The 25,758-nt window shown below is 46.5% G+C and overlaps 2 protein-coding genes and 2 long non-coding RNA genes across 4 annotated transcripts in view; 1 reads left to right on the top strand and 3 right to left on the bottom strand.

Annotated features, from left to right (window-relative positions):
* LOC311443616 (uncharacterized protein) overlaps window positions 1-5,396 on the bottom strand; it is a 34,824-nt gene extending 29,428 nt beyond the window's left edge. Inside the window, exons 1-2 of the mRNA XM_084533936.1 lie at window positions 4,233-5,396; window positions 3,501-3,802 (exon numbers count right to left, since the gene is read on the bottom strand). Of these exons, the coding sequence (XP_084390062.1) occupies window positions 3,514-3,802; window positions 4,233-4,891 (948 nt within the window). The 5' untranslated portion in view covers window positions 4,892-5,396 and the 3' untranslated portion in view covers window positions 3,501-3,513. The remainder of the gene's footprint in view (window positions 1-3,500; window positions 3,803-4,232) is intronic.
* Window positions 5,397-5,742: 346 nt separating this feature from the next.
* CBLN1 (cerebellin 1 precursor) lies at window positions 5,743-8,530 on the bottom strand. The gene is made up of 3 exons (XM_084533938.1): window positions 8,061-8,530; window positions 7,843-7,962; window positions 5,743-6,693 (listed from the first exon to the last, which is right to left on the bottom strand). The coding sequence occupies exons 1-3, from the start codon at window positions 8,337-8,339 to the stop codon at window positions 6,496-6,498; spliced, it is 597 nt and encodes a 198-aa protein (XP_084390064.1). The 5' UTR covers window positions 8,340-8,530; the 3' UTR covers window positions 5,743-6,495.
* Window positions 8,531-9,934: 1,404 nt separating this feature from the next.
* Window positions 9,935-24,415, bottom strand: LOC311443443. Its single transcript, XR_014697277.1, has 6 exons — window positions 24,230-24,415; window positions 16,505-16,740; window positions 15,299-15,427; window positions 13,190-13,341; window positions 11,983-12,048; window positions 9,935-10,497 (listed from the first exon to the last, which is right to left on the bottom strand). It is a non-coding gene; the product is annotated as an uncharacterized lncRNA (long non-coding RNA).
* On the top strand, window positions 16,858-25,395 carry LOC311443444. Its single transcript, XR_014697278.1, has 2 exons — window positions 16,858-17,758; window positions 24,256-25,395. It is a non-coding gene; the product is annotated as an uncharacterized lncRNA (long non-coding RNA).
* The last annotated feature ends 363 nt before the right edge of the window (window positions 25,396-25,758 follow it).

Here is a 25,758-nt window from a genome sequence, read left to right as displayed (position 1 = left end):
CCACTGGAACTCTATACTGATGCAACTTAACATGACCACCACCAGGTAACACCAGACAGCCCTGACCCTCTGGCACTCCAGTTACCTTCACAAACCTATCTTAGACATCTTGACTTCTGGACAACGACATTCTTACACCATGCCTTTGCCACTGGGATGCCCCCCAGTTATCCAGATATTTTATATGATCTCAAAAACAAGGCCAAAAGAATTCAGTTAGTGCTACACAGCCAAAATGAAAATAGAGTAGAAGAACAGGAATATGGATATGTTTCTTGCAAAGTTCTAGTTATCCACATAATCTTCATCTCTCACAGATACAGCAGTTGCGTGCAACTGCAGAGGTAATAGGACTGGGAGGTATTTCTGTAACAACACTATTTCCTGGTTTCTGCCACAGTGTCCCACGGGTGAAATAAGTTGCAAGAATTTGCACTGCAATACAGCTATGCAAATTTTCGTCAGCAGAAAAATCTCATTTAACAACCCACTGGAATTTGAAACTACGCCTTGAAATCTGAGCGCTGGCACCTCTGCTTTAATAATGAAAGATCCTCCTCCTCCACTTAGAGAAAGAAGCTGATTTTCTCTCCACGTATCCATTCCAAAGCCCCTTCTAGTCAAAGTCTTTCCACTACCTCCATTAGGAAAATAACTACGACTTTCACAGACCAAAAATACTGCACTAAACCAGCACTTCAAGACTCGCTGATGTCTTAGCCCAGTGTGGGCAAATAACTTAATTCTGATCAGAGCCGTGCAATTTTTCACATCCATGATAAGCTAAATGCGAAGTTGGTAAGTTTGTGCATATTAATGGTGCCGAATTACTTGCTGAGCTCTCAATTAGCTTAATCAAGCCACGATAGGGACCTGGGAATATTGCAGGAAATTCAGTAAAGATCTCTGCTCAATTCATCACTGCAAAATGTTGGCCACATGACAAACTACACGGCTACCTGAATTATTATTTCTGTTACGTATATAATAACTGCTGAGCATCACCTCGCTATTCTGGATAAAACTGGTCGTGCCATTTCCAAGGAGGTGTTTTAAAACTAGGGGCTGCAGTCCTCCGGGTTCTAAGAACAATCAAGCCCTTGGAAAGGCTCTTCGAAGGCTAAAATAGTGAGATTAATCACCCAGAAAGGAGACAGCAAAGGAACAATAAAATCAGATTAAAAGGAGAGAGATCAGAAGCTTCTCTTTCCCTACACCTCAACAGACAGAATCATAAGGAAATTCAGCTCAGCTGACAGCTGGGAAATACAAAACCAGATAAAGAAATGATACAAACATTCAGAGGGGAGTTACAGATCCACGCCAATCAATAATTTTAGCACATTACTCAAGTTACGGGGAAAATCAAAGTATGAAGGAGAACTGACCCATGAAATTTCAAGTTCTGTAGACCAGATTTTAAGAATTATGAAATGAAGAACAGTACCACATAAGTGGGAATAAACACAATACTTTCCTGTTCTTTCAATGGAAATGTTATTAATCGGGTCAGCAGATCAGGTAGTCTGCAGTGTTTCACAAGGGATTTTGAAGGAAAGATGTTAGAATGAGCAATATGACATGCTCACTTTTTTTTTAACCCAGCCTTTTTATTTGATAACAGAGAAATACAGAATTACTTTGGTGACAGCAGCACTGAGAACAACCGTCATGAAGCTACTTGTTATTTTCATTATTAACAGAAAGCGTTCGGGATTACATTTATTTTCACTACTATTTACCTTTTAAAAAGTGTTATTTACTACTGACAAAGTTTGGAAACTCTGCCAGTATAGAAGAAGCTCAAGGAGGATGGCCCTGACTTGAATGACCCTGAAGCCCAAAATATCAAAAGCACATTAAAATTTATTACCCTGAAGTGCAAGAATGAAACAAGCATTTCCACTATAAGCTGACTGACTACTAATTGCAAACAAAGCAGGAGTCCTTCTATGATCCTCTAGCCCCTGAATGAAAATTGTATAGACAAAAAAAAAAAAAAAAAAAGATTATTTCTGGATATCTCTGGCAAAGAAATTTTCAATATTTCAGACTGGAAATACAACTGAAGTTGATGCACTGATATGTCTTCTAATATACTGTACACAACAAGATTAATTAATGAAAAGTAATCACATCTGTCTTTCTTGTGCTTAAATTCTTCCAGCTTCTCTTCCTCAGGTCTTCTTTCCTCTGATAGCTTAGCAGAGTTTCACAGTCTTCCCCAAATAGAACTACTCTCCAAAATGCAGCAGGGGTGCACACAAGAGAAAGCATGAGGCTAAGATCAAAATGCGTATGACCTGCTACGCTACGGCAGAATGAGAATTAAAAGGCTGCTGATAAGCTGATAACCAGAGCACTGGAAGCAGCAGTCTTCAGGGAGAACTCCTGACACTCCATTCGTTTTTGTTAGTGATCTTGGCACAAGAAGCAGGAGACTCTTGGGAATTTCTCTGCAAGTCCAGATGCCTGTGCAATGCTAGAACCATTCTCCAACAGCACTACCACTCCCTCCTGAAGGAAAATTCCCCAAACTGGGCTTTTCAGCAGTTCAGAACATCAACTGTTTCTTGTTAGAAATCTCACACTGTAAGAAACTCAGTTCAACTGCCAAAACTTAAAATGGCTCTTTACTGTGGCTCCAACATAGGTCTAAAGCTGAAGGATGAACAGCATCATCATCCTCACTTGTCCAACAGAAGACTTACAGTTGCAATGGGGGTTAGGAAGGGAGAGCTCCACACTCAGATGTGTGCAGCTGCTAACACCAGGGTTATGGATGCAGGACCACTAGAAGCAGAGGCACTCCATTGCCCTGCATCCACGGAAGCCTGGAGGTGCTCGTGGAAGTTGGGAGAAATGTGCTTAATTCAGATATCCCCAGTGGAGGCAGTGCAGCCTCTGGTTCATGCTGGGTTTCCAGCATTAGTGCTGAGGGCACAGAGACCAGCAATGTCCCAAGGACGCTGTGACCAATTACTGCCAGTCCTGCCTGAGCCCTCTTCTCCCTCAGTGAGGCCCGTTTCTCACCACAGAAACACAAGGCCTCTTTTCTTTGTAGGAAAGCAATCAGACAGGCCTTTTGGCAACTCTTAGCTGGCATAATATACCCCATAATTCCCCCTCTGACCCTGCCAGAGGAAGAGCAGTTCTGCAAGTAGCCTCCTTCCCGCTCCTTCTTGCCCCCACTCCCCCAACTTCTACACCACAGGGGTTCCCGTGGAACATGAGCCTGTACCCCTCGTCCCTCACACGCCACTGGAAGCACCTCCAGCAAAACTCTCTCATCACTGTGCTCCTGATAACCTTTCCACTTCAGTGGAACGGATGATCCCAGAGGTCACCCTCGGGGACACAGCACACTGATGAGACAGCGCTGAAGCGCAGGAGCTGCTTCAGATCAGCTCTAACCCCGTACTTGAGTACCATCCCCTCCTTCCCCCCTCCAGAATCCCACCCGGCGGCTGGACCACGCCGTCCCACTCCGCTCCTCTTACCTCTCGCTCACCTTCACCCTGCTGCAGCCAGGAACGATCGGGGCAGCGGGGCAGGCGAGGCGCTCCCCGTCAGGCGCTGCCATCCACGGTCCCACAGCTCTGAGTCTCTCTCTGACCCTGGAGGACGAAGCAGCTCTCTGCTCTGCCCGGCAGCAGCTCTGCCCCGCAGCCGAGCCCGCTCGGCACCCGCTGCCGGCGCAGGCTGCAGGGAGCTGGCTGCCCGGCCATGCGCGAAGCCCAGCCTCTGGCCGCTCCTCGGGAACGACCTCTTCCCAGCGAACTTATCGAGCTTCCAGCCGTACCTGGGGGGGTAGAAGAGGGAAAATTATGTTTTGCAATATGGGATGTGCATTAACTATTCCCAGGGTTAACGGCATTTGACTTCTTCTCCGGGATCCAACTCGCTGTCTCCTGCTGGAGCTATTAATCTTTATGTTCACATTTTTCACGCAGAAGCGAGTTGGTTTGTTTCTCCCTTTCCACCCCCTCGCCCCCACACGCACTCCCTAAAAAACCAACAATTAACAATGCGGATTTTTTTTTTCTTTAATTCCCCTACATCTGCGTAATTATATTCACATTAGAAATCAATCAGCTCTGGTCATTACCATTAGTGATATGCTCATAAACCAAACACTAGTCATGCTAATGAACTGAATGAAACATAATTTCTTGTTGTGTAAACTGATGCTCAACTCTAATCAGCGATAAATTCAATCAGACATTACTTACATCGACTGAAGATACATTAAAGCCTTGTCAAGAGTCACAGCCGCTCGCGGCTCAATGCCAAGGCACGGCCACGTGCCTGGCAGCGGGCCGAGCAGGAGGGCGGCCGAGGGAAGGGGCACGGGGCCGCCGGCACCCCGAGGAGACGAGGCCGAGGCCTCAGCACCCACGGGAACCCCTCGGAGCCCCCCCGGCGAGGCAGGGCGCCCGCCCGGCCCCCACCCGCTCCCGCCCGGCCCCGAGCCCATCGTGAGGCGGCGGCCGGCGCCGCTGCCTAAAATGGCGGCTGCGGCCCGTGAGGGCGGGGGCCTGACCCCGCCGCCCCCAGCTCCCCGCCGGGGCCGCGGCCACGGGCGCAGCCTGGAGCCGGCGGCCGGGGCGCCCCGTCGGAGGCTCAGCGGGGCGCCCGCGGCCGGGATCGGTCCCGAGATGGGTCCCGGCGGGGCCGGCAGCGCCGCGGGGCGGGGTAGGGGCTGCCCGGCGGCGGCGCGGGGCTCGGCGGCCATCGGTGTGGGGCTCGCACGGCCCCGCCCGGCTGCGGCGCGCTGAGCCGGCTGTAACGACCGGGGAAAGTTGCGGCGGGAGGAAGGTGGCGGCTTTGTTTGCTTCGCCTTGAGGGAGAGGGACGAAAAAAAAAAAAAAAAGGACAAGAAGAGGAGCATCGGCACCGCCAGCAGCCCCGCGGCCCCGTGCAGAGCCGGGCAGTGCCGCAGGGCAGGCGGTAGCGGAGCTCGGCAGCCGGCCCCGGTGCGCGGGTCCCAACTCCAAGCGCAAGCCGCCTCCCGCCGCGATTCGCGCTCCGCACAGCTCCGTCCTTTCCTCGCCGGCGGCTGCCGGGGCTCCCGAGCAGCTCCCGCCGGGGGCCGGGGGGTCCCAGCGCCGCCGAGCCCCCCGGAGAGGGCAGCGGCCGCTGCGGAGCGGCTCCAGCGTCGCACCTGGAAGCGAAGCGGCGCAGCCCTTGTCCGCCCCGCTCCCCGCCCGGCCGGGGCCAAAGCCGGGGGCAGGGCACGGCGCTCAGCGCTCCCGCCTCGCTGCCCCTCCCCGAGGGCTCGCTCGGCTCCTCGCGGGGAGCCGGGGCCGCGAAGCCCCCTCGGGGTGTGCCGCAGCCTGGGCGCGGGGCTGCCCCCGAGCCCCGCCGAGCCCCTTCGCTTCACGCCAAAGTTTAGATACAACCGCAATCCGGGTCAGCACCGTTTAATAAAAGTAGTCATCTCTTTGAGTACTGCAAAATTATAGCATTTACATCTTGAAAAGGCTGTAAACAAAATAATACGAGCGAATAAATAATACGAGCATCGAAGTATACATCGTAAGATAGTTTTAGACGGCCGTATAAAATGCGATCCGGTCTATAGAATATCGTACAGGTAAATGCTGCCGGGGGCCGGGCGGCAGAGCCTGCGGGGAGCCGCCGGCCCTGCCCGGGGGCTGCGCGCTTCTCCCGCCCCGCTGCCTGCGCCGCGCCGCCCCCCGCCTGCCTGCAGTGAGGAACCTCGTTTCTGGTTAAGAAAAATAAAAGTCCCATTGAAACTTTATTGAATTAAAGCAAAAATTAATTTTCGATATTCACACATATATTACAGAGTAATAGTAAAAGTTCAATATACTTCCTGGCATTTAGTTGGGCCACGTTTTACAAGAGCAAAACAAGCATCAAAACATTTAGCAGCCTTAAATTTCACAATCACTCAGAATTACATAGAAATATTGAAATACTCTAGTCAGCCTTAGCTGTGAATAGTTCTTCGTGTATAAATTTTTCCTTTAGCCAGCCAGTACACAGCAAGAATTGCATTTTTCCTTCCATCATGGCATCCACGTATTCAAAAATACTTTGCTTTTTTAAAAGTTAAACTCAGAGAAAGAGTCAAGATTAACATGTTTTAAAAACAAAACTACAAAATATGCTGTAAAGGACAATGAAAATATCTAAAGTCTACTTGTGTGAGGAGGCAGAAACCATGGGGGAACGATGGCAGATTACACCAGTGACACAGAGATGGGAACTAATTTTGTGGGAGGAGAGAGAGGAATATAAATGGGGGTTTGATCAATTATAGTGTCTCCCGCCTGTTGGCTGCAACACAACAAAAATAAGTAGTAATTCTTCAAAGCAGATGTACACAAACCTAAGCAGGATTTAGCTTCTTTAATATTTGAATGTAAAAAGTCTGCTGTCCACGGCTCTTTAAACCCAGCTACGACTTGGGAATTTGTAAGAGATTCTCTGACTTGCGGTTCTCCCTTTGCTCGGTTGAGAAGTGCTTTAAAGCGGGAACACTAGAAATCCAGAGAACGTCGAATACTTCCAGCCTCCCATCAAGTTGCCTCTCTCCAGTTTTAGATAAGCTCTGTCTCCTTTCTCCATCTGAATCAGGACTCCATTGCTAGCAGCTTCTCGGGTCACATCTTGGTCCCCTGCAAAGGCAGAAATCACTGGCCACCCATTTAGCATCAAACTCACCTAAAGAGCAAGATAAAACAAAGCCCTCTGTCAATTAAAGTCAGACAATGACACCGCCGGGGCTCGCCTAGCAGGTAAAATGCTTAGTTAGGAAAGGGCCTCTTTTGACAGCTGAAACTCCATCCCCATAAAAATGAAATATCAATCCGAACCCAGCTAAGGTATGTACTCTAAAGGAATAAGGCTTTCACCGCTGTTTCAGACCCACATCAAAACACCCGGTGCATATAAAACAGGACATTGATCCTATTTTGAAGGATTTCAATAGGGTGCCTGTATGTTTTCAGGCTATGAAAAGAGCTCATACTTATTGAAAGATGGCTTTATGCGAAACCTCAGAGACGTGAGGTGCAGAGCCACAGCCGCCAGAGTCAGCGCGTTTGAAGTGTATTCAGGAGGTAGTTTTCCTTTGTTAGGCAGCAAAGACAATATGCCACAACAGTCAATAAGCTCTGCTCAGCTCACTCTAATGATCTCAGGGCCGCGTACCCCACATTAATAATACACTACCTGCCCGATCTGGATGCGTGAAGCCGCTTACACCAGCACGGTGCTGCAGCTCCGCGTTCACTTTTTCAACGTGCATCGCTACACAGGCAGATTTCCTGCCTAGGTTATGCTACCTGGCTTCACGCCGATAGTTTCCTATCCCTACCTAGAGGCGCATACGCATCGAACCCCACACAAAAGGCGCGTATGCGTACAGGTATCTGCACACGCCGAGCTACATTCGCCATGGGATCCGTGCCACAGGCGCCTCCCCGCACCCCAAGCCCCCGTGAGACCTCCCGGGAGCAGTGCGGGGCCGGGGCCGGGGCCGGGCAGCGCTTCCCCGGGCTCTGCCCAGGGGTGTGCCTGGCGCTGGGGACAGCGCGGGGCCCGTCCTGGCCAGGAGGATGCCACCAGCTCGGGCACGGTGCTACCTCGGGAGGGCTGCCACCACCTCGGGAGGGCTGCCACCTCCGGCCCGGGCCACCCCACGCCGGCAGGGGCTGCGCAGAGGCCGGGGGGTGCCCGCGGCCCCTTGCCGCCGCCGGGGGGCTGCGCGGGGAGCCCGCTGATGCCCGGGGGCCGGTCCCGTCCCCGCCGCCGCCCCGGGCCGCTCCCTCCCCCGCGCCCGCCGGTCCCGCGGAGCGGAGCGGGGCTGACCTGGATGGTTTGCCTGTTGTAGACTTTCACCACGTGAAAATTAAAACTGTAAATCCCTTTCCTGGGCGCTATGAAAGTGCTCCTCTCCGAGTCGAAGTTGCTGCCGATGTTCACTAGTACCTGCGAGGGAAGGGCACCGTCAGCGCCGCCGTCGAGCCCCGCGGCCGCCCCCGGCGGCCCCCCCGGCTCCTCGCCCCCCCCCCCCTCGGCCGCCCCACCTGGTCGAAGTAGATGATCATGGTGCGGTTGCTCATCTCGGAGGGCTCGTGGTTGGTGCTGCGGATGGCGGAGAAGGCGACCTTGGCGCTGCCGGAGCGCACGGAGATGCCGAGCGCCGTGCCGGTGGGGTCGGACGTGGGGTTGGAGTCACACACCACGAGGCACTTCCCCTCCAGCACGATGGGCTCCGTCTCGTTCTGCCCGCACGCCGGCCACGCCGCGCCCAGCAGCAGCAGCAGCCCCAGCGCCGGCCCCGGCCCCAGCCCCGGGCCCCGCATGGCGCCGCGCTCCCTTCCCCGCTCCGCGCCGCTCCGCTCCGCTCGCCCCCTGCCCCGCCGCGCTCACAGCGGGGCCGCCCGCGCCCCGCCGGCGGGGAAGCGGCCGCGGGGAGGCACGGCGCGCATAGCAGCGGAGCGGAGCGGGGCCGCGCCGAGCCCAGCCGAGCCCAGCCGAGCCCGGGGAGGCGGCGGCTGCGCTGGCGGCGAGCACAAAGCCGTGCGGGGCGCGGCCCCGCCTCCGCACCGGCCCCGCGCTGCCGTCAGCGCCCCCGCACCCGCCCCCGCCGCGCCCGGGCCCAACCGGCGCCCGCCGCCCGCCGCCGCCGCCAATGGCCGCGCGGTCCGCCCGGCCCGCCCGGCCCGCCCGCCGCCCGCCGGGGCTCGGCTCGGCAGCAGGTGCCCGGAGCGCGCCGCAGCACCGCGCAGGTAGGAGCCGGGGCGGCCGGGGAGGGCCGGGAGGGCGGCGGACGGGCCCCCCGCTGGGCGCAGGGTGGCCCCGGTGCCGGGGGGGGACGGGACCCCGCCGCCGCCGCTCTCACGGTGCGGGGCTCCGCGTCCTGCCCCCCCCCCCAGCGCCTCCGCCTCGGCCGGGCGCGGTGGGCGCCGCCCCGGGGCAAAATCCCCGCCTGGGGCTGCGGGAGGAGCGGCGGAGCCCTGCGGGCGGCACGGGAGCTGCGGCGGCCGCGGTGAGACCGGGGGTCGGGGCTGAACGGCTGAGGTGGGCTTGGCAGCGACCCCTCTGGGAAGTTGAACGCCGTTCGAAAGCGGGCTCCGAGTGCGAAGCAGAACGAACTTTGATAAAGCTTTGGTTGAAGTTTTTGGTTCGGTTTGGAGTTTGTTTTAGCGGCTGCTCCCATCGCCTTTATTTGTGCCACCCAAACCCTCCCAGCCACGGTTTCTGCCCCGCTTCGCTGAGCGCGCACCAGGAAAGTCGCTCAGCGCAAGTGGGAAGCGCCGCAGGTCCGGCGGGCTGGCGCTGTAGGGCAGGGGGGAAAGGCGTGTGGGGCAAGGGAAATGGCCAGGAAGGTGGTGGGGAGCTAACGGCAGAGAGGCAAAAACCCTCCTGGGAAGCAGCAAAGGGCGCCCAGTGGGGCGGGGGGGTGTAGGAGGGTGCGGTGCCCCCCGCAAGGTGCCGGGCTGGGGCCGGGAGGTGCCAGCGCTGCCTGGCCTAACCGAGGGCCGAAGTCTGAATCAACAAGTGCAGTTCAATGAAGCTGTTATTTCTGAGCGTTTCTAAGAGGCACTGATGAGGCTAAACAAAATCAAAAGTGGCTTGGTGTGTTTGTGGGGACCCCTCTGGGGGGGAGGCAAGGTGGGCTTTTATTCTCCAGCCATCCCGCCAGCTCCCCAGGCTCTGAAGGATGGAGATGACACAAAGAACAAGAACTGAGGGACCTGGAAAAACAAACGAATCTGTCCCTTTTACCAGAAGCCCTCTTCTGCAAAGAGGAGGTGGGCAGGCAGGGAAGGAGGGGATGTGGAGGGCCCCAGGCGAGACCCCGCCGTTCCCACAGACTATCAGTCTTGCACACTTGACTAGTGCTGCAGCACCCAGCTTCGGCAGTTCGGCTCTAATAAAGTAACGCCAGCCATGCAAATTAGACATTACTTCATTTTCATTAAATGTCACACGCTGCGCTAGGCAGTTATGTTGATTTTCTCTGTATTGACAACAGGCTCTGACTCGTACTGGGAACAAAGAAAAGATGCTCAGCAGGAGGATGTATGTACTGATATATAAGAACATGGCTTAATTAGTGATGTGTGGCAGAGAGCTCCCAAGCTAGGAATGCAGATTTGCAAATCCAGATGTTTACAGAGGGCCAGGAATTACATTACTCCATCTAATTACAAACTGCCTTGTTAATCAATGTCACTGAGATACAGTAGGGCAATTGATGTTCAGATACAATGGCAGCCGTGTCCAGGTATTAACAAACTGTAATAGATGCTGTAGGGATTGGACTGAAACTAAGGTATTTCTCAAGCAGAACCCTTTTTGGTTTGTTTTTCAGAAGTACTTCCGTGGGTATGGAGAAAATGTGTGAACTGTCTACTTCATGGTACCTAGCCGTGTTGTTGACAGTTTGAGCACAGTCTGTAGAATGCCTTGAATGTTTCACCCATGCTTAAAGAAAAGCACCAATTTGGAGATAATCTGGAGGAATAAAAACAAAACAAAACAATGGAATGACCCTGAAGAACCCAGGAATCTCTGAAGAACCGCTTTAGAACCAGTTACTGTCCTGCTCAGACAATGAGAGGGTTGCTTGTCTCAATCAAGAAAAAATACAGAAAGACCAAAATAAACTGTTTTTTACCCTACAGAAGCAAATTTAAATCTAAGAGGTACTGAACTAGATCTAAATCTCTAGAAACTAAAACACAATTTAGCCACAAAGCAGTTTAAATCATGAGCAACAGCATTACCTACCCTGCATTACATTGTCAGTGAGCCTTAATCCTGTTTAAAGGAAAGCACCACTGGAAACTCAATCTGACTAGACATTTAACTTTAGCTCCACTTATGAAAAAAGCTTCTAAGGGGGACAAGCATAAGCTTTTATGAAAACAAGTACAGAAAAATCTACTAGGAGCCTTTTTTTTTGTTTTTCCCTTCAAGAGAATAATTTATCAAGAGTTTAGCTAGCTGTGTAGAAAACCACCCTTTCACAGACTGCTTGCCTTTTGATTTAATACTTCCTGAGTACAAAATACAAGGTTTGGCCCGTAACTAGATAACTTATATGAAATGCAGTTTGTTCGCTGCTATATTAGTTTATGAAGGATAAACATCAAAAAGCAATTCAGGGATTCATATATGGCCATATAAACTTAAGATACTCCTCTTTCCAAGCATCTACTGGGATTCTGTACAAAGTCTGAAGATGTGTGAAAATGAGATTTAGAGCAAAACAGCCCTTGCTGATCCATACTGAGCACTATCTACAACCATCTCATTTTCTGTTGTAAGAGAGATTTGCATGTGTTTATGGAGATTTGCTTACGGTGTCACCTTCAGCTTCCACAGCAAGCAATTAAGGTATCTCAAAGAGCAGACTGAGTTCAGTGAAAGAGTACACAGCAGGAGCAGATGAGCTGTTAGGGTCCCACCCAGCAGAAATGATCTCTCATTCCACACCCTGTGGAATAAGACAGGCCGCAGAGACTTGCTGGGCCACGTGGCTGCCGGCACAGGTTGTACAAGCACAGGAAGGATGGAAAATGGCACAGACGGTCTGCTTCAGATGGCCATGCAGAGCAGCACCAGGCCAAAGGAATTCTCTTGTGATCACTTGTGGTTGTAGGAGAAAGAAGGGACGCTGAGGGTAAAACCCAGCCGGGAACATGGACCCCTACAGAGTGCATGTGCTTGCTGGGTGCATACCTGAGAACAACCACCAGGTAGACATTTGCAAATGTTCATATCCAAACATTCTCTAATTTTAGTTGATCAAATTAAACCAGATTGCTTCCCAAGGTTAATCATACACTCCTTCCTAGAGGAATAGTTCTGATTTTTTACTTTCAGATCTTCTGGCCAGAGAATATCAAACAAATTAAGCTTGGTGTTTTCCCTGTATTGTAACATGCTTTGCAATGTTCACAAAGACAGTGATAAAATGTTGAAATAAAAATTCACCTTTTGCAGTTACCATCATGGCAAATCTCAGCCTAAGAAGGGAGAAATTTTGATGGATACGGGTAACTGCAAACAGAAGGTTAAAAGACAAACTGTTAGATGATCTTAACCAAAGTGGAGAGTGCAGCAGTACATGAATCTGAAACTGCCAACCCTAAAGGATCACTCAGCAGCATGGATATTGGGTTTTGTATGTTTTCCAAGAACAACACTGTTTATTAACATAACATGGGTAATTTTGTCTGCTGCTTTTTATTGGCTGCCTGCAGCCTTTGACATCTAATCTCCCATTTATACATTACATAGGATAATCTTAAAAGTGGGAAAAATGTTACCTCAATGCCAAAGATATTTGAAAGCACCATCCTTGAGACAACTATGAAACATTCTGGTTTATACAACCATAATTGTCCATAAGTCCGCAGTGCTGTCAAGCTTTTCTGTCTTCTTTATTTTAAAGTAATGTTGGGTTTCGGTCTTGCCTTGAGAGACTGTCTGCTTTACAGCTAGATCTCTATTGTATTTACTGACAGCATGAAAGCTAATGCTTGGATAGGATATTAGCAGGTTTTCTTTCAGTAACAAAAAGTTCCAAAGTGAGCAATGATGCCAAAGTCAGGAGCTTGACCTGTTTTCCTTGTCATACACTTCTGTCAAAACATGTTCATTGCTACAAATAACTATCTCACATTGAAACTTAGTCGCTATTCAAATAGGTAATTGTATTTTAACAGGGCAAAATCCCAACCCAAGCAGCCAGAGAACACTCAGCTAAAGCCAGCGTGGGTTGGAACAGCGTGTGTGCTTGCTGTAATTGTGAACGGGGCTACCTCGGTCATGCTGCCTTTTCAGACTTAAAAGAATTAAGACCAATGCTGTCCAAATGTTAACTGAAACTCCTAATAATTAGGGGTTATTAGGGACTGTTGGTTGGCTTTATTTTCTACTACAGTTCTCTTGTATTCGGGGATTCTATTTATATGCAGAATTAAGAGCTGTGTTTGAACAGGTAATCCAATCTTCTCTGTGTAATTTAGCCAATGATTTTTTTTCCTGGCCCTTAGCTTTGGCTCTGTTTCAAGATGAACAGTGAAACTGCATTACTAAAAATAATCTCATTCAATATATTTTACCTGAAAGGATAAACCAGACCAGCCTACAAATGATGGGTAAAATTCTGAAGTGTTTTTTTTTTTTTTTTACTTACCCAGGAAGCCTCTGATTGCACCAGAGGTACTGAGCAGGACTTCTCCGTGTACATCCTCCCCTCTAGTGGCTGCTCTTCTCACAGAAAAGTAACAACACGTCAGCGCTTCATCTGTATTAGGCACCAAGTGATGGGTACAGGATGGAGGGATGCTAGACAGGAAGGAAACAAGCAGACACAATATTTAATGTACTACAAAATTCAAATCTCTTAGTGATGTGAGCCTTATCAAGACAGAGATGTGCAACAAGAGCTGTAGATTTGACGGTATTTTTGTGAAAAATGCAATATTTTGCTTGAGAGAAGATAATAGTTGTGATCACTTACATGCAAGACCAGCTTCTCAGCCATTTCCGTCCCTCACACCAATCTTTTTTGTTGTTTTGCCTTGTTTATCCCATTTTGCCAGTACCTTGCAGGACTCACAGAGTTAGAAACCGTCAGTAACTGCCCACAAACCAGCCATCCCACTTAGCTCTTCCAAATATTTTTCTCCTATCCACTACATACTTTCTCAACACCTAAGTCTCTGTGTTCATCGTTTACTGTTCAGCTATTTCTACTATGGGATTAGTGCCTATGATGCAACCCTGCGCCCCCTCCCAAATTGCTGTCACAGTGATGAGACAAGCCCATGACCATTAGGAGGATGAGGTGGCTCAGACAGCACTGCAGAAGCCCAGCTACCCATAGGTAGAAAACAAGGCTGCAGAGGTACAACCAGCACGTGGAATATTTTGTAAGGACCTATTTCTTGCCTGCAGACAGTGGCGAGTGGTCACGCAAGCAAGTCCATGTGCTGTACTGCAGCTCTGGCCAGCTTTTCCAGGCATTGAACCAGAGACGCTGTGGATCCTAAACACCTCAAGCTCAGTGGGTAGGCTGGAAAAATATCTGGAAAAACATCAGAGGAAGAGAGAAAACTTGCTGGAATTTCATTCCTGTCTCACACGGGTGCCAAACTGTGGGAGTTTTCCAGTCCTTCAGCTGAAGACATCTTTATTCCTCTCTGCTTTCTGTCATCCCTTTGCTTTCATCCATTTATACCACTATCATAGCAGGGTTGCTCTGTTGCTCTCTCCAGCCAGACATGTCTATTCTGGTTCTGAACAGAACAGTCTAGCTCTTTGTAACCTACAGCGAATGGAAGATTTCCTTAATGTTTCTCAGTGCTCTGACAGTACATGCTAGAAAAGGCTATTAGATACTTCCCCCTTTTTCACTGCACTCATTGGAAATATACAATGCCTGGCACAGAAACTATTACAGGGTGATCCCAGAGTGCCTTTCCACCAGAAACCAAAATCTGACATGGCAATGATGACTTTCAGGTCTGGAGGCTTAACTTTAACCACAAGTTATCAGCAATTAAAATCCTAATATTAATATTTCATTAAGGTCTCCTCCTTCTGAGTAACTAATTCATTACTCAACTAGTTAAAAGTATTTACAGGCTTCCCAGCAGAATTCAGAACAACCTGTGGTTAAGCAATAACTCTAAAATAATGGATTACTTACAAATTCTTTGAACTTCTACTGGGACAATTCTCACTGTATTTTTATTTCTCTCTGGGTTTGGATGAGAAAATTATTAGTAGTTATGTGTATTTTCAGCAAAAGACTGAAATAATAAATTCCATCAAATACTGACTACAGCTACTTTTTATCATAAAATTTTACAAATTCCCCACCAGTGAGCTCATTAGTGTAAATGATAGAACCTTATCTCAGGTTTAAAGTCAGCATTTTTACTTAGCTACCAAACAGCCTGTTTCCTTTTGTGACATGATAATTGAGGACTTTACTCTTGAAAGCAAGGAAAATATTCCTCTCTGTTTTTGCAGGGCAATTGAGTAGGGCTGGCAAAAAAACAAGCAGGCCAAGTGGGATTTCAATGTTGCTGTTATCCTTTTGGAAACCTTTCCAAAAGAAGCAGAGCCTCTGCAGGAGAAGAAGTGCACTTTGCAACACAGGGGTGTTGTGAGAGGCAGGCGTCAAGGGAATGCAGAGGATGAAGGCTATTTCTAAAGAAAATAATAGACTCTTCCCTCATTCCTTGTTCTACCTTCCAAAATCTTTGTGGCATTGAAGTACCATGTATTTACATACCTGCTGTTATGCCAGGACAGCATCAGTATTCTCAGCATACCTCAGTTCCTCACCACAGCTGGGAAACCACAGAATCATGCTGGCAACAAGCACAGGAGGTAGAAGTCTCCTCCTGGTTTCCAGAAGCACCTGCAGAGGTGGAGGTAAGAGGAACAGGGTTAAGCTCTTAAAGACACTGGCAACTAAAATAAAGGTAAAACTCAAAAATACCTGGTTGAAAATGATGACTTCAGTGACAGACATGGGGAAAGGAGGGCAAAATTTGAGTGCCAACCAAACTGTCATGACTCCAGGCTGGAAACTAACAATCTAGTAAGGACAGAATAAACCTGTAAACGAACACATGAGCACTGTTCCATGCTGCTTATTGAACTCTTTTTATATATAGTGATCTTCCCCGTTCATCACAGCACATCAAAATAACTCTAATGAATAAGGGCAGGGGCTACAGTTAAACTGTTCAGGGGGCTCGCTGTGTTTGGGGTAGCTGGTCAGAAAGGGGGGTGAGGTCATCGTCACTATGTCAGGTGTTCATCCCATGCCTTCTGAGTTCGTAACACTGCCAATTTCCATCCTCTGCACACATTCGGTATTTTAAAGAGTTGGCTGTGGCTCTGAACGAGTGCCCCATCCCCCAGTACTCGTTCAGGCAAAAGCCAGCCTGGCTCCCGGCACTGCCGGGGAGCCCTGCTCGCATCTGCACCCGCAGCTCCCGCGGGCCGAGCGGGTGCCTGGCACGTCAGCCCCCAGCAGGGTCCCCGGGCTCCTGCAGCTCCGCTCCGACCTCAGTGCAGGCAAGCTGCAAGGCAGTTCGCTTGAGTGACACGAGAGAAAATAGGATAGCTGCAGACATGAGAGCCTTTGCTGGTGAAATGCTGGTAGTCTTCAACAGTGCAACAAACAGAACAACAAATGTCGGGCTGCGGACATGGAGATTTTGTGCGGCTGAGTTAATAAAGGCTGGAGAGACATAGCTGCCTGTGCCATAAAGTCAGTGATTATTTTTGAAGGAAGCCTAATTCTAGAGTCAAGTGCAACTTAGAAAAAAGTCCTGAGTGGAGTTAAAATACATTACTTTGGGGGAGGGGGATATTTCTAATAGAAAACTAAATGTTTTCAGTAATTGGAACAATATAGGTTTAAATATTAAGTCACAAAACAAAGGGGCATTAATTATTTGGCTTGGACCACACGGTACATTCCTACCTCTGAATGCTGGATTTCCAACTGTGCAGCATGCCAGCATGTCGGGCCTGCGGTTCACATGCACAGTCAGGTCCTCACTGCAACAGCATCCTTTGCAGTTCTGGCTCCTCGGAAAGCTTCATCCAAAGCCTGTCAGGCTCTGAGTCCATTTTGCCTTTCATCCTCTCTCTATCTTGAATTTACTTCACAATCTGTGGATTTGGATGTTTTATGTAGTTTCTGAAGCTGTATTTGAACTACAAGATAAGGGTAGAAAAAGAATAAAAAGCAGAACTGCTTCACAAAAAGAGTAAACTTTTAGATTTCCTTTTTTTTATTTTTTTTAATTTTTTTTCAGGTTCACAGAGGACAGGAAAGTGCTCTGGGTCTGCTACAGGGCTCAGGGCTGTGGAGAAGGAATTTTTTATTCGCTGAGCATCATAAGGATCCCCTAGTGGCACTGGTGTGGAGGGTGGCTGGGATATGCAGGCAGTTCTGCTCTTTCCTAAGGACCAAAAATACTTGTTTAGTAAACTGCTGATGTGCATGAACTTCACAGGAGATACAAGCTGCACTTAATGTAGATGTGGCTACTGCTTAGCCCAGCTTCTCATTTACACTGGAGTAATTTTTGCATATACATTAAATATCAGAGAGGTGGAAAGCACTATAGATGAATATAGGTACTAGCTTATCGTTTGCACTGCTTCCACATGTACATTTTATCCCCTGGGGGAAAAAAAAAAAAAATCCTAGATGAGCCTGTCGCAAATATCAGTTTCTTACATATTCCTCCCCCTAACTATACCCAGAAGCCGATTGTCCATCAGTGCCCCTAGCAGCTTGTGACAAACCGCGGTTTCAGTAATTACTGAAGATCCATATTACATCTGTGATACTGCTCACTGGAGGAGTTCAGACCTAGAAAGACAGGCATGATCATTTTTCCTTTGAAGCTGAGACCAAGTCTGAGTCACTGGGCTGGCCACTGACTGGCTCAGCAGATCAGCAGTGGCACCAAACATATTGTATTTATTGAACATAATGGAGGGGAACAGGGAGATATAGGATGGAAACAGCAGTGATACAAAGGGAACTAGACAGCACCGGATAAGGAATTGAGTCAGGTATTGGCCAGCTACCAGGAGGAGCATATTTTTAACAAAGATCGTTTGACAGTCAGAATCAGGAAATAAAGGAAATTTTGCTTTGTTTGCAGTCCCCTGTACTTGGAGTGATCCACACTTCACCAACGTTGTTCAACATGTCTTAAAGGTATAAAAGGCCTTATGTGTTTACCAAGATTTTAATCTAAAAGGACTTTTTCTTTTTGGGCTTGATGACTTTTTTATTCTTTTAGCGTTTCAAGTAAGCAGGGATTTCTTTGTTTGGAATATGCAAAATATTACCAATGGAGAAGCCTAGCTGCATTCAATGACTCTGCATTACTCCATTTTCTTACAAGGTCAGCACAACTCTTAAAGAGTGTAGGAACTGGGTTGCATTGTCTTTGCACATTGCCTTTCCTTTATCCATGAAAACCCACCCCACTGGCCTAAGCCCTTTTGCATGACCACTATTTTATTTACAAATTGGCAGTAAAGTGCTGCAGTCTCTCTGACAGTGTGTAATTAATTGCACACGATCTCTTTAGGCTTCGAGACGTACCTTTCATAAATGATGATACATTCCAAAAGGCAGTCCAACTGGCTGCTTTGCATTTTGCATATATTTTTCATATTTCCAAGACAGGACATATGCAAAATCATTTTACTGTGGCAAAACCACAGGAAAGGTAATGATTTGGAAGAAAGGCCAGAGACCAAAGGCTCTGTTCCTAATTCTTCCACTCATGTGCTGCAGACTGGGTAAGTCACCTAATATTTCTCTGACTTTTTTCTGCATCTGCACAAGGTTATTTTTTCTTCTAAGGGTTTGAATTCAGTGAATGAAACTCTAATTTATTATTATTAATATATTCCAATAAACGGTTGCAGAGTTTTAGCATTGCTTTGAAGTCAGTCAAATAAGTATTAAAGAAACCATGAGTTATTAGAAACCTCAGTTCACTCCATCTGATATAACTGTGTTGAAATGCTACTTGCGGGATGACCTCCTCAGAACAAGAAACTGATAAAGCCGCGTGTGCTAAATGGATCCTGGAGTCTAGAAAAGCTTTTTCTCTCATCACTCATCCATTATGAAAACACTGACATAAGTCATGGCCCCAAATCACTAAAAGCAACTTTTACTACATAAAGCATTTAAATGTGCCACTAAATACCTTATAACAGCATCATACCTATCACCATTCATACAGCACGCTCCTATCTACTTTCATTATTCTCTCCTTCCTCCTACCCTGCCTTACTGTTGTGAATTATGGGCAACTCTTGGAAAAGTGACATACACTTTAATTATGCACATAATACTATAATTGAATCAAACTACTTTGTTTCCCGAAAAAGCTATTCTTTATTTGCTGGCAGGCTGCTTGTTTGTGATCCTAGCATTGTCAGTCACATCAGGAAAGCCATCTTAGTCATAAAATAGCTATTGTAGGGGAAGTATTATTGGTTCTGTACAGGGCTCTTTAATGGTAATTATGTACAGCTTTTAGTAATTTTAAGACTCACCCAAGCATCATTGAAACAAACCATTTGCAATGACATGCAATGATGCCTGCACAGTATTTTTATAAGCAAACTGAAATAAGACATTTTGGTGGTAACATGTAAATTAGCCTTGAGGCTTGCAATGCAATGCTCATCAAGTGTGTAACATTTAATTACAAGACCATTGAGCATGAGTGAAGTCCTCTGAGATTTTCATCCCTACAACAGAAAGATTATCCTACTGAACAGACAATTTGATTCCTCTCATCAGACATGGAGTAAATCCTCCAGTCCCTCAGCAAGCCAAACAGGCATATATGGGACTGATATCTTTCAGGACCTCATCTAGTACCTTACGGAGGTACTGGTGTTTAAGATACCTTGTTGAATCCCACCTGCAAGGAATTGAGACTTGCAGGCACTAGGTGCAAAGTTCTGTAGTTGGAATGGGTCTAATCTAAGAAAGAAGAGCTCGGTCTGGGCCGTTCTCATTTCTAACTTAATAAACAAAACCATATTGCACTTATGGAGCTACATAGTGTGCACAGTGTGGTGTCTTCATACATTCGTTCAGAACTGGTTGTTTCCAACATGCCCAAGTGCACAGCAGCACCAGAAACTCCAGCAATTTTGTCTTCTTCACTGAACCAGTGCCGCTGGCATCCACGTGTGTATGGAAATACAGACTGAATCTTTCATTGGCTCCAGCCCCTAGCACAAAGAATGCTAAATTATTATTTGTCTCAGCTTCTACTTCTAGATGCTTCTAGAAAAAGTTGTGAATGTTTTGCTGTGGGGTTTAAGCTACAAGACTGATAGCTGAGGGCATCTATTTTCTAAATGTGGGACTCTGATGTTCACAAGGCAGCTGGCATGACCAGCCATACAGTGATAAAACAAGGGAGAAATGTCACAACAGAGATTAAGTATATATGGCCGTAAGTCGTCCAAACACCTATAGAGCTATATAACCACCTGCCATCTATGGAAATCTTGCAGTCCCCCCAGTGACGTTGCCAGAGGAGATGCCTGGGCATCCACTGACAAAGCGGAGGATCAGCAGGTACCTCAAAAGCTGCACAAAAAGGTTGCACTTGTCCATGGTCTCTCTCCAAGACTGAGCACACATGATACGTAGTAAACAACATTCCTGCATTTGTTTCTTTCTCTGACTGACATTCCCCTGCCTCTGGCAAACACCTACATGCTCTTCAGAGCCCAGTTAAGGGCATGGTCAGAGCCCAGTGACTGCTGTCCCCAGATTTTGAGGGCTTGTGACCAAGGTCTACACCCTCTCCACTAACATGCTTTATTTTCTGGCTATAAACATTATTCTCCAAGCAAAATGCTCAATGAATGCACTTGTGGATGTTTGTTTCCAATGACTAAGTCTACCAGCTTACAGTAACAAGGACAGGAAGGCGGAGAAACTACAAAGTATTTCATAAAGGTAAGTTTTGTAGCAATCATTTGCAGCTTAGGAAGCATTACCTAGTCTGATGACAAGTGTTATAATTTTGTGTGTGTTCTTAAAGTCATAAAGCTTGGAGTTATATAAATGTGTGTAAAATTTGTCATTTGTTAAAAAAAAAAAACAGTGTAGAAAGTTTCTATCCTCACTTTTGGTCTGTATCTTTGAAGAACTGCATAAAAAATCAGAAAGGTAAAGCGGGAAAGAAACAAATACTGTTGTGAAAGATTAAGCTGTGTAATAGTTTTGCTCAAAATTTTAAGGGCCTCCTCATTTCTGAGTTTTGAATACTTGAAGTTGGCATCATTAGCATTTTGTCAGGAGTTAGGAAAGTTTACAAGAATTTGACTACAAGAACTGACTGAAATGAACTGACATTTGGATTACAAGAGTCAAATAGAAAATTGTTAGCCGTTTCAAAAATCCAAAATTGATGCTCTTTCCAAATATTCTTGAGAGACAAAACAACATTCTGTAGGTTTGCTGGAGATTAGAGTTTCATTTTCAATTAGTGCACCAAATATATTTGCTAACTTACTTGTTGCAGACATTATGTGTGTTGCCCTGGTTGTCTAGATGCTGGAAAAGGAGAAGCCCAAGGAACTAGCTGCCCAGCTGGCTGTGGCAAGGCATGTGACCAGATCAGAGACAGCTGCCATTAATGTTCTGAAAAGATCTAGCTTACCAACAGTCAAATCTTACCTTTTTATGCAAATAGTCATCACAACAACATGCTCAATCTTTGCTATTGCATGATTAGTGTTCTCATGTGTAATCAATAAATGCCCAGAGCCTCTCCCTGTAATGTCTGTTTTGCTCAGTCTCTCCAGTAGGGAGGTCTGTTCAGCAGCAAGTAGGTTTTCAGCAGATCAAAATGAGGAATCAATAGTCCGAGAATAATCTGCCCACTTGTCCTTATGAAATATTTGTATTTTTTCCATGCAAGTTCTAACAGACCAAATGACTTTTCCAATATGGAAGGGTTTAGTGCCTCATATGGAAATGCAGCATCTACACAATTGCCAGCACATGATAGAACCTCTCAAGGTCACTGGTGAATGGACTGAAGGGCTTTAATAAAGCTTTAAAGTCAAATGATGCCAAACACCCACCTAAATGGTTACAAATTGCCAGTGAGTGAGTACAGCGTATAGGTGAGTGTGGCCTCAGAGAGGATGCGTGGCTTTCCTCTCATGAGCAAGCTCCACAGATGTGCCCCCCTGCTGCTACACAGCAAAATGCAAAGTCCTCTCTGTTGCAGACCTTACCTAGGGAAGGGATGCTGGTGCCAGCCTCCTTTCCTGGTTGTTTTTACCGGCACAGCACATGACAGCAGCCCACTCCTCAGTCTGCCCCATGAGCAGGGAGCGGGGCTGGGGGGCACTGCATGCACATCGTGTTCTGCCCCCCAGGTGTCCCTCTCTGGTCTCAGCTGTACCATATCACCTTTTTTAATTTGAAAAGTGAACACACTAAAATTGTTATTAATAATTATAATAATAGTCATCATTTAAAAGGACTTAAGAGCTATTTTCAACTGGTTTATTTTCTTGACTCCTTTAATGCAGCCACAAGAACAGAGTAATCTCCATAGATGTCGTTTCTGATCTGGGATATATATGTTCTTATCCTGGCTTTCAAAGCCCTCAGCAAAGGGTCTGAGGTTACATTTTCTTTTTTAGCTTGGTTTCCTAAGGAAATGAGGGTCATGCCATTGCTGTCCATCTGTCTGTCCTTATTTTTCTCTCATACTGCCTCACAGAAACTTTTTAGCCTGTCGGACAATTTCAGCTGAAATAAAAAAGCAGTGTAGATCTTGAGGATAAGTGGGTAACTGTATGACTTCACAGGCATTTTTGGTTGGAGAGAAGAAGGAAACACAAGTCTCCACTGTAGCTGAGCAAGGTGAGGAAAATGCAGCTCGTGCCACCTGCTTGGCAGCAGCTGATGAACAAGCCAGTACCGGCTGCTCATCAGCACGAGGCTAAGTTTGGACAAGCCAGAGCAGAAACTGCTTCTTGGCTGGTGAGGGTGCAACAGTGAGACCTGGCAGCTTGCATCAGCGAGAGGCTCCGAGGAGCATAGGGCATGGCTCTCTCGCAGGCAAGCCTCTAGTTCTGCACTTCACAGCTGTAGTTACAATTGCATCGTCATATTCTGTCTCCCCTGCCAAAATATTCTGGATGTTTTGCAGATGACACATGGCAATGCAGTTCCTGTTTTAGAGATGTTACAACTTAGGGACGTAAATTATATTAATTCTTAAAACCTACTCTTTGAATCTTGAGTTAGAGGCTGGAATATAACCTCACTGATCAAAAACATCCCAGCTGTTCTCAGATAGGGCCCGATCTTCTTTGTGTGGGTAGCTGAAACAGAGCTCCCACCGAATTCAGTTGTCCTGCAGAACAAAACTTGGGCTGTGCTGCTTTGTGTTTGTTTGCTAGCACTTGACAGGATAATGTAAGCGCATTTATTTCTATATACTTTGTAAGTAGCAGTACTTGCTGGTAGGCAAAAGCAGTGAGAGAAGTACACACAAAAATTATATATATGAAAACATAAATGAACGACTGATGGTGACAAAGCAAAAAAATCACCACTACAAAACACAGAATCAATACATTATGAAAGCTACTCTGAGGCTTCCACTACTATCATCTCAAGGTTTTACTATCAAATATCAAAAAATCATTACTGCAGTATCAAAACATTCATAATAGCAAAATAAAAATTCCACTCAATCTGTTCCTGCAGGGATCTGATCTGAAAGTCCACAAGAAAAAAAATAATTGCTGTGAAAATGGCTGTTAGCCAGTTCTGTCAGCAGCCAAACCCCGGTCCCTGACTGTACGCTAGTCACTGCATTTCAGTGCCACCACTGTAGGTAACTTCAAAAGGAGCGCTCAAGCAAACAAACTATAACCAAATCAGACAAAGTATGAAGCCTTTTAGAAAAGCTTATAAGTACTGTTATCAGGTGCTCTATTTGAAGCTTAATGTCTTTTTATATCTAGCATAACTGATTCCCTATCATTTAGAGATAATAACTTATTAGTCAAAATAAGCCCTATGTTGCCTCCTCCTGCTAAAGACCAATTCTTATCAGCTTTAACTTTCACTACATTTCTTTCCTCAAAAGCAAGCGGCACTCCAGATAGCATGGGAAAACTTCAGCATTACTCTCTATCTGGAATAAAGCTTTAAGGAAATCAGGTTTCTACATAGAACACTGCTTTTTGTTTGTTTGACACTAATTCTGCACCTTTCATATATACTTAGGCATAGTACTTTCAAAGCTAGCATAACTCCTTTTAGAGCCTTCAGATAAACATAGCTTCTAGTTCATAATGGCAGTATTTGGGGGATCATTTTCTGTTTACATGCATAACAAGAAAGGGAAAAAAAGCTTTTTGGTTCAGTTCACCCAGGGAGATTTGTTTCATTCCCATTTTACACCTGAAACCCTGAATCTGACCTGAGATTCGTAACCAAACTCAGCTCTTTGTAGTGCACCGTTGTATTTAACAGAGATTTATAAGGGCCTCCTGTACTTGGGGGCAAATCATAAATATACACCAGTAACAGAGGTTTGTCTTGTCTTATGCTTAAAATAAATAAAACTCATTGCACTTCGATCACAACTTGTAAAAATTATACCTTGTTTGGCTGGCTTTCCTCTTCAGGGTGCCAGGAGCAGATGGCCGTTCTGAATCCCCAGAAGATGCACCAAGTTGGCTGACCAGACCAAAATAAGAAGGTTTAAAAATTAAGGGGTATATGCAGGACCAACAGAATTAAACCAGGCTGCTTGCAGTTGAACAAACTCCCGTGACCTTAATCTGTGATCTTACTTGTAGGAAAAGACCTGTGGGAAAAGTACCCCAGCCTCCCCACATGAGACCTTTGTAGCCGAGGAACATCAAATCAAAATAGCATGTGAACAGAGTGCAGATCTGGCTTACATATTCTGCCTACATGTCCTTGGTTTTCTTCTGCTACAGGCAGACTGTCTGAAGTCACCCTCCAGCCTTTCAGCTGATAATCTACTTGCTGACAATAACTAGCAAAAGACTAACATTGCGCCTGGCTCTGCAGTAGACTCAAAGCAGCCCACAGGCACGGTGCAGGGTCAGACTGCTGTGAGGCTGTTTGTTTATTTTGGTTGACATTTTCCTTTGTCAAGAATCTGTTCCTTGTTATTCAGCATGTACAGCCCTGCACATAGCCTATCTGTTTAACTGTCTTTGGATAAAAGTGGGTATTTTCCCATGTCAATAAATGTTCTGGTGTGAAGCTGTGAGCTGGCCTCAGAGAGAACCACCCCCTGCTGCGTATCTCACTTCTGCATTGAGTTTTCTTTGTTAATCAAGTGCAAAATAAGAAGGCTTTCTGTCTAGCAAAAACCCATCATTAATTTTTCATATGAGCACTAAAGTCTTGAGCAGAATCTTTAAGTGGCTTCAAAGAAAAAGGAATAATAAAACCAAAGAGCTACGTTTTCCTTTTCCCTTTCTTCATTATTGGATATTGTAAGAAAACTTCTTAATGCAAAAAGTACAGTTCTCTCAGCTTCACAGTGACACATTCATTTTGAAGACTACATTTGACCTTCAACTTTGTCCTTCATTAGCAGGACTACACCTAAACACGCCTTCATTTTACTGCAAATGAGACAGATGCAATGTGTATTCTGTTCAGCCCCAGCATTAGGATTATCCCAAGAGTGGCATTTATGTCCTTGTAGTTCTTTGGTATAAATAAATATCAAAGTAGGAAGACCAATCTGTACTCCACTAGGAATAATAAACTAAAATAATATGGCACTGATTCTGTTTGGGTTGTCTAAATGTGTTTTTATGATTGTATATGTTTATGGCTTTCTCACACAGCCACCATGAATTCCAGGCAATTAAAAAGGACATGAGTTCCGAAGCATTTTAAAAGGGGCTTTGCTTTCCAAATAGTATGTATTAAAAGTAGAATACATTTTTTTTGACAGGGCTACTGCAAAGTCAACAGTCACACATTTCCCTTGCTCCAAATTTCTTCCCCTTTTTCTCCTGCCAGCAATAACTAATTAGAATATTCCTCTAAGCTGAGAAGAAAAGGAGGGAAAGACTACTTTTATGTTTGCACATATATTAGTTGCATCACTAGTTTAAGCCTGTGCACCCTAGATTTGAAAG

The sequence above is a fragment of the Aythya ferina genome, assembly GCF_964211825.1.
Source record: "Aythya ferina genome assembly, chromosome: 12".
Classification (NCBI taxonomy): Eukaryota; Metazoa; Chordata; class Aves; order Anseriformes; family Anatidae; genus Aythya; species Aythya ferina.
The sequence above is the reverse complement of the archived record's forward strand: the minus strand, read 5'-3'. Positions and strand labels throughout refer to the sequence as shown.

What these genes read in the sequence shown, in the direction of transcription:
- CBLN1 (XM_084533938.1), bottom strand. Translation starts at nt 8,339, where the DNA reads ATGCGGGGCCCGGGGCTGGGGCCGGGGCCGGCGCTGGGGCTGCTGCTG. An exon ending in TGATCATCTACTTCGACCAG is followed by an intron (nt 7,963 to 8,060) that starts GTGGGGCGGCCG and finishes CTTCCCTCGCAG; the next exon opens with GTACTAGTGAACATCGGCAG. An exon ending in ACAACAGGCAAACCATCCAG is followed by an intron (nt 6,694 to 7,842) that starts GTCAGCCCCGCT and finishes CTTGCTCTTTAG; the next exon opens with GTGAGTTTGATGCTAAATGG.